At 38.4% G+C, this 8,365-nt stretch overlaps 1 protein-coding gene across 1 annotated transcript; it reads left to right on the top strand.

Annotated features, from left to right (window-relative positions):
* LOC112172991 (probable receptor-like serine/threonine-protein kinase At4g34500) lies at positions 1-4,577 on the top strand. The gene is made up of 7 exons (XM_024310528.2): positions 1-727; positions 2,495-2,599; positions 2,687-2,809; positions 3,005-3,175; positions 3,276-3,405; positions 3,483-3,692; positions 4,197-4,577. The coding sequence occupies exons 1-7, from the start codon at positions 162-164 to the stop codon at positions 4,215-4,217; spliced, it is 1,326 nt and encodes a 441-aa protein (XP_024166296.1). The 5' UTR covers positions 1-161; the 3' UTR covers positions 4,218-4,577.
* Positions 4,578-8,365: the final 3,788 nt, after the last annotated feature.

Genomic DNA, 8,365 nt, shown 5'->3' with positions numbered 1-8,365 from the left:
TCTCTCTCTCTCTCTCTCTCTGTCACCAAAATCCTGTAAATGGCCTAACTCGATTACTCGACTTTAACTTCAAGCCATTTCATCCTCCTTTTAACAAACACTCCTCTCTTCCTTCTCACATTTTCACTCAAGCCTCCAACTCCTCCACCTCGCCGGAAACAATGTCGGATTCCGGCGATGAGATTCCATCTCCGAACACCTCCCTCTCCCACAAGCTCACCTCCAAAACCGAGCTCCTCAACCTCAAGCTCTACGTCGTGATCGCAATCCTCCTCGCCGGCGTGCTTGCCGTGTCCCTCCTTGTCTTCCTCTGCGTCCGCGCCCATCGGGTTTCGCGTCGCCGGAAGAGCCGCATCCGCGTGAAGCACAGCTCCGGCTCAATCCCGCTCGTCTCCAAAGAGATCGCCGAGATCAAGGAACCTCGTCCGGATCCTTCTCCTTCACCTCCTCCTGCCGCCGCCGCCGCCGCAGAGGGCAAAATCGGAAACCAAAAGTTGAAGGAAGCGCGACCGACTGAACCGACGGTTGATGTGGAAAATGGGAAAAGGAGGAGCGGGGAGAGTGACGTGTTCGGGTGGGGCCGGTGGTATAGCCTCAGGGAGCTGGAGACCGCGACACGTGGATTCTCGCCAGAGAATGTGATTGGAGAAGGAGGGTACGGCGTCGTTTACCGGGGATCTTTGCAAGACGGCTCTGTTGTCGCCGTCAAGAACCTTCTTAATAACAAGTACGTCGGCTTTTACATTATTTTGGATATTTTGCCATTTTCATTTTCATTTTTTTTCTTTCTCTACGAAATTCATATTTTCTTGGATTGGTTGATTAAGACGGTGACATTTTCTTAGATCGAAGCTGTGTGGGTGCAGCAGGTATCAATAATGCTCTTACTTGTTGTGGTCTGAAGTAATATAATTCTTGGGTTCTGTCATGTTTGGACATTTTAAAATTCGATTAGTTTATGTAGTCGCACATGAGCTCTAGCTTGGTAGGGGAAGGATTTAGAAACTGCGTTCAAATATTTGCTGCAAGTAAAAAACAAGAATAAAGAAAAGTAAATACCTATTCCTTGGATGATGGATCTGTGTCAACTCTCTGTTTTGTCTTCTCTTCTTAGAGAACGCTTAAGCTCTGTCGTCTGGTAACGAAGGGTCAATTCTATTAGCGGGCTGGAGTTGGCAGATCACAATTTGCGATGTGGAATTTACCAGGGAATATGGAAATTCAAATCTTTGTTCACCAAAAATACTTGGCAAATAGCAGATAATATATCGCTAGACAAAATGAGGTCTAATACAGCGTAATCATTTAGCGAGTAAAATTCAGTGTAACACTTGCGAAAATTAAGAAAAAATAAAGATTTAAGTTGTTCGTGCCACATATGTGATGTCATATGGTTAATTTGGTGTGTCACATCATCTCATTGTTGTTTTGCACGTAATTGTGTATTTGGCTGTACAATTAGCAATGTTGTTGTTTGATTGGATAACATATGCTTTGTTTGATTAAAAAGAAAAAGTGACTGCCTTTGTTCCGCTGTACTAGCAAAAACTTAGTGGAATTATTTAGTGAGCAAAATTTAATGTAACACTTGCAAAAACTAAGAAAAAAATAAAGATTAAGTTGTTCGTGCCACGTATCTGATATGTTCTATGCTTAATTTGGTGTGTTGCATCATCTCATTGTTGTTTTGCACGTAATTGTGTATTTGGCTGTACAATTAGCACTGTTGTTGTTTGATTGGATAACATATACTTTGTTTGTTTAAAAAGAAAAAGAACTGTGGTACTAGCGAAAACTTAGTGTAATCATCTAGAGAGCAAATAAGGTCTAATACAGTCTAATTATTTAGAGGGCAAAATTTAGTATAACACTAACAAAAACTAAGAAAAATTAAGATTAAGTTATTCATGCCACGTATCTGATATGTCATATTGTTAATTTGGCATGCCACATCACCTCATTGTTGTTTTGCACGTAATTGTGTATTTGGCTTTACAATTAGCACTGTTGTTGTTTGATTAGATAACATATGCTTTGTTTGATTAAAAAGAAAAAGTGACTGCCTTTGTTCCGCGGTACTAGGAAAAGAAAATGATTAGTTTAACCTTTAATCACTTTATTCTTCATTCTTTCTCTCTTTTTACTATTTACAATATAATATAATTTGAACTTTGTGCTTTCCAAACTTCCATTCATGCCTCAATGTTATGTTGTGCACAGTAGCTTGTTGCTACTTTTGATTGACCAAAATGTATGTGAGACACAGCGACTTCATCATCAAAAGATTCCAATTCTGAAATTAAACAAAAAGGGGAGGTAAGATAATGCCTGTCCAATTACATGGTTATAAGTTTTCAACTGGACATTGTAGTATTTAGAACATTTGCTAATTCCTTTGATATGAATGCGAGCTAGCATGTTGACATAACCATAATATTTAGAATTATATATGTTTTTGTTAACAAAATCTACTTGCTTGTAATCTTATGTATAGGGGTCAAGCTCAAACAGAGTTTAAGGTGGAAGTGGAAGCCATAGGAAAAGTAAAGCACAAGAACTTGGTTGGTCTAATTGGCTATTGTGCAGAGGGTGCTCAAAGGTAACTCCAGTATCATACTTTCCATTAAATGAGGTCCAAACTTGCTCGTTTTCTAACATATCCGTGGGGACTTCTATTGACTTCAAGGATGCTTGTATATGAATATATTGACAATGGGAATTTGGAGCAGTGGTTGCATGGTGATGTTGGGCCTGTCAGCCCTCTGACTTGGGATATCAGAATGAAGATAGCCATTGGAACCGCAAAAGGGTGTGACAATTTTCTCTTCTCCTTGTTCAGTTCAGCTGTTCTGATGCTTAAAAGCAAAGCTAGCTATAAGTGGCCTCAATATGCTTTTCATTTGCCCTATAAGCTAGCAGTCAACTATAGCTGTAATCCATTGCTTCTGCATTTATTTTCTGTCTTTCAGCATTAGATCAATTACTTGTAACTTTCCTCTTACAGGCTGGCCTATTTACATGAAGGGTTAGAACCCAAAGTGGTGCACCGTGATATAAAATCCAGTAACATTCTTCTGGACAGAAAGTGGAACCCAAGAGTATCAGATTTCGGTTTGGCCAAACTCTTGGGACCTGAGTCAAGCTATGTGACTACACGTGTAATGGGAACATTCGGGTTAGTTCTTGCTCAAATCCTAAAATCTTGTTTCATCAATGCGTTACCCAGTTTGATGTCTCAACTATGTAGTATTGATTCTTTATTATAATTGCTGTAGATATGTTTCTCCAGAGTATGCAAGTACAGGTATGCTTAATGAGGGGAGTGATGTATATAGTTTTGGAGTTCTACTTATGGAGATAATTACAGGAAGAAGCCCAATTGACTATTCCAGACCAGCTGGAGAGGTAAAATCAACTTTCCATTTTCTGCTGGCTAAAAGGACTTATTCCATGTGATAACTGTTCTGGTTGGTGCATATCAGATGAACCTTGTTGATTGGTTTAAAGGAATGATTTCAAGTCGCCGTGGGGAGGAGATTTTAGATCCATTGATAGAAGTTCAGCCCCCTCCAAGATCTTTGAAGCGAGCATTGTTGGTTTGTCTCCGCTGTATAGATTTAGATGTCCATAAGCGGCCAAAAATGGGGCAAATTGTTCATATGCTTGAGGCAGAAGACTTTCCTTTTCGTTCAGTGAGTCCTCTAATTTTATCACGTGCTTATCCATCCCACGCAAAAAACCACACAGCCACACACTATACATAAAGTCATGGAGTCACAATTGCTGCTGTATCAATTTCGTAAGAACCAAGTTCAATGCACACAAAATTGCAGGCATCACACTAGAAAAAACTACAGAGCTCTGGTACATATAGACATTTTAGTTGCAAACGAGATACCACATGCCTTTCCTTTTGAGGCAATACATTACCCTGACTCTCGGGAAATGGCTACCTCCAATTGGGTGACCTCATACAAGTCTAGATTAAAGCAGAGGTACCGCTTGGTCCAGATGGTCTTATTACTCGGAACTTATCAATCACTCAATTAGTATAGTGCCTTAGAGATGCACAGTAGATCAGTAGATTACTTGTATCATATTTTCAGCAAGTTTTCTTAGACAGCAAGACAATAGTATCCTTTTACCGTGTTCTCCACTATCAGCTTCTTCCTAAGCTTCCATTTTATGACCTGCAGGAAACCCGATCAGCTCGATAGACAGAAAGATTGTCTCCCTTACCGTGCAGTTGAATCCAATAATCCAATATCCGTCCGACTATTGCTGGGGTAGTGAAGCAGAGAATCGAGGTGGAGATCATTCTTTTTTGGCTGATGAGTGGTATAGTTTCCGATGTCGTTCACTCTATTTCATTACCTTCCATTAGTAGTATATATAGAAGTTACACGCCGTGAATGTGCATATATTATTTTTAATCTGTTCTTATATTTTTGGTGTACTACATCATACTTAGAGATGAGATTGTAAATACGAACATGTAAGTTTTTATATGCGACGGTGAACTATGTTAAAGACAATTTCTGCATTAGTTTCACGAGATTATTAGAAGATTTTAAACATATTAGTCTTTTTCTTTTTTTTTAATCTTTATCTTTTCTTTTTTGTGAATTCAAACCCAGATTGAGTATTATTATGTTGGATTAAATTCAGTTTACTCCCCTGAATTTTGGGGTTAAAATTAGTTTGGTCCCTCTTTCTGAGAATTAATTTGGGTGGTCTCTATACTCTCAAATGACATCATCTAAGTCCAAAATTTGAATTTGGCTCGAAACATGACGTCGTATGCTTAGTTGGAGCTGACATAGGGGCCAACTTTTCGGACTTTAAACCCCACACAGAGGGCAAAATAGACATTTCAAATTTATCTCTCTTTTAAAATTTTTTTTTTCTATACTCTCTCTCTCTCTCTCTCTCTGAAGCGGCCATGGAAGCAAATCGAGCTTCCAAGCGACCTCTGCGCATCCGCAGCCAATCCCAGATCCAGCTCCATAGAACCCGCTTGGGGCGGGTCTTCAACAGATTCCTCACTAGCTCTGAGTCGGACCGGAAAAGACCCGACCCATCGATTCTTTCGACCAAACTGATTACTATCTATTACATACCCAAAATCTTAGTCTTTCTCGCTGTAATTGGACTCTTTGGCGGAGATGTTGAGCATTTGCGCATCCATTAATACCAAAGCCCTGATTGAAGAACCAATCGAACTATCCAGTGAAGAACCAATTGAACAACACAATCCAAGAACCAAGATCGAAGAACCCTAAATCCTAGGCCGAATCCTATTTTGTTCCCCCAACCCTAACCCCAAAATCTCTGGTCTGCTATGTTCTTCAGTTTCCCAATCCATCGCTGTTGAATAACTATGGTCCAGATTCCAATCAAAGACAACCATTGAAAGCTACAACCGCCGTCGAAAGATCTCAACAGTGAGTGTCGTGCATAGTGAAGACGAGAGACCAGAAACCCCCAAGGATAAACAAAGAGCATCCGAAGCTTGATGACGAAGCTTTTCCAGAGACTCGTCTCTTGAAACTGAAATTTGCAGCTCGAATAGTCATTGTCCTTCGTAACGTTGACATTCTCAGCGTCGATTTTAGCCTCGGGAGCCGCAACGGTGCCGTTTTAAGTCTATTCGTTTGGTTTGGTCACAGAGGATGAGTTGTCGAAGGCGTGGATTGAGAGAGAGAGAGAGAGAGAGAGAGAGAGGAATTGCTTGAGAGGTTCTTGGAAGACGGAGGTGTCGTAGGTGGGTTTGTGACTGTGGGTGGAAGTCGACATTGGGGGAAAGGCGGAGAGAGAGGGGGGGAGAGGGAGAGAGATAAAAAAATTAAAATTTGAAATTATATTAAATTTGAAATGTCTATTTTATCTTTCTTGGGGATTTAAAGTCTGAAAAGTGAGACTTTATATCGGTGCCATATTAGCTTATAACATCATGATTAGAGCAAATTTTGAAATTTGGACTCAGGTAATGGAAAATAGAAGTGCAGAGACCGCCCAAATTAATTCTCAGAAAGAGGGACCAAACTAATTTTAACCCCAAAGTTGATGGGAGTAAACTGAACTTTTTCCTAATATATTCATCACAAGTCAGAATAGGCCGTTATATACTCTTCTGTAGCCATCCATAGACAAACAAAAAGATAGTGGTAGTACTTATAGTGATACATAGAAATAGACATAATCATTACACATTCAAATACGTAGACATAGTGGGAATCCTCTTTTAGTACTACTCTAGAGGTGCTGGAGAGCACTCAAAGTACATGGCTTCCTGACACAGAAAATTATTGTAAATAGAATAAAAATTAAAAACATAGTATAGGCCCAAGGGCAAAAACCCAACCCAAATTTTCAAGCCCAAAAGGCAGCCCAAGGGAGAAATCCACTTAAAATTCATCAAGCTCGTAATGGCCTAAGCCCAGCCTCTATCTGCATCCCACCGTCGCACATCACAGCTCTAGAATAGTTTTGCCGTGCTCCACACCGCCACGACCCCTGCCGCCATTGAAACAAAAACCACAATGCCGAAGGTCTGAGACACCATCGACGAGGCCCTCCGATTCTGTTCAGCACAACAAACGTGCCTCATAGACTTCAACCGAGAGCAAACTGGAATCAGAACACCTAACCAAGAGCTTCCTCAGGCAATAGCATCAATACATGCCCGGCAGCAAACTGGAACGTCGGCAAGGCCAGAGGCCAGCCTAGACTTCAGGCTGCCACCAGATGAGAGCGATCTCTTAGTCGGAAGGGTCTGTTGTCAGCTTTAGGGTTTCTTAAAGGGAGAGATGTTTGAGCGGCTGATTTATTCTACACTCTGTTCAAATCTTATAGTTATTACTAATTATGATCGAAAGTCTATTAGTCTTTATTGACACATGCATGGCGTGAAACAGTTTTATTTATATTTTTTATTTTTACTTTTCGGAGAAAAAACAGTTGAAAGTTATATTTGTAGGATGTGAGAAGTTATATTTATACAATGTGAGATGAGAGGTGAGAAATAAAATGTAGAATGTGGAATGAAAATTATTCTTGACAGTTTTATTTTTTTAATTTTAATTTTTATATATAAGTTTGTTATTCACAATAATATCCTTCATATATTAAAAATTATTTTAAATTAACTTATAGTATGAGGATATTTATGTTATTTCACATCTACTTTGACTGACAAAGTGAATTTTTTTTTTTTTGGAATCACGGAAATAATATCATATATTAAAATTTAATGGAGTTTATTACAATCATATCGTAATACATTCAGAAAATATTCTGGAGCATTATTCAAACAACAAGAAAGTTGTGCTAGCCTCAAGTTAAAATGTCATTACATACCCTTTCGCTGCCATCTAAAGACAGAAAAAAAAATGTGGTAGTACGCATGGTGATACATAGATATAAGTCCACTCATTGAACATTTAACGCTCACTTATAATTTTAATCAAGGAACAAAGCGAGTTTTCTCAGTAATAGTGTAGATAATTTTAATCATTCTTCGTCCTGTGAACTTTGAAAGTGTTTAGAAAAAAGGGAAAAAAAAAAAAAAACTTGAAGGTAAGGGGTTTTTTATTTTATTTGTATTTTTTAATATTATTATTTTAGGAATAATCATTCCATTTCTTTTTGAGAGGACATCATACTTTAATATGTCACAGACCGTAACAGAATGAGCTTCCAGGGTGGTTTAGAGAAACACAGGAGAATAATAGAATAAAAAAGTAATAGACCCCATAGTCCCATACCCAATTTAATTGTATGATTCATCAAAACAGGTTAGTGTCCTTGTTCAGCATAGAAGTGCCTCTTTCAAGGTAGTGTTCTTCCCAAACCAGTACGGGATGATTAATTCTCTGAATGAGATAATTTCTTTTGTACTTCTTAGTTTACAGATATAGCAATAGCCAGACGAATTTCTCTCACCGGAATACTTTAGGCCTTCTCCAATATTGGGTTTATAGTCTAAATTATAAAAGTGTTTTTATTGAGGCCTCCAAATCTACTTACTTGACCTCACTCTATTAAAAATTACTAAATATCATATATAAGCGATTATAAAATTACTAGTAAGGACAATAATTATATCAAAAATATATTATATTTATTTTCTCTAGACTTTCAATAATATTAAATTATATTTTTTATTATTTTCCTTATCTATTCTCATTTTTCAATTTCACTCCATACTCAGTAAACCATTTATATACATTTAATAACAACTAAAACTATGAAAAATAATGTGAATCCTTAATAGCGTTTAACAGATATACAACTTAATACACATCCTTAAATGGGCCTCCAACTCCCGTTCCATTTCGTTGCAAGCCTAAGCCGCCGCCGTGGT

The sequence above is a fragment of the Rosa chinensis genome, chromosome 6 (assembly GCF_002994745.2).
Source record: "Rosa chinensis cultivar Old Blush chromosome 6, RchiOBHm-V2, whole genome shotgun sequence".
Taxonomy (NCBI): Eukaryota; Viridiplantae; Streptophyta; class Magnoliopsida; order Rosales; family Rosaceae; genus Rosa; species Rosa chinensis.
This window is presented reverse-complemented; position numbering and strand designations above follow the sequence as displayed.

Bases quoted from the DNA above. Each gene is read 5' to 3' on its own strand.
- LOC112172991 (XM_024310528.2), top strand. From the start codon at position 162: ATGTCGGATTCCGGCGATGAGATTCCATCTCCGAACACCTCCCTCTCC. The intron at 728-2,494 runs GTACGTCGGCTT...TCTTATGTATAG, and splicing joins AAGAACCTTCTTAATAACAA to GGGTCAAGCTCAAACAGAGT. The intron at 2,600-2,686 runs GTAACTCCAGTA...ATTGACTTCAAG, and splicing joins TGTGCAGAGGGTGCTCAAAG to GATGCTTGTATATGAATATA.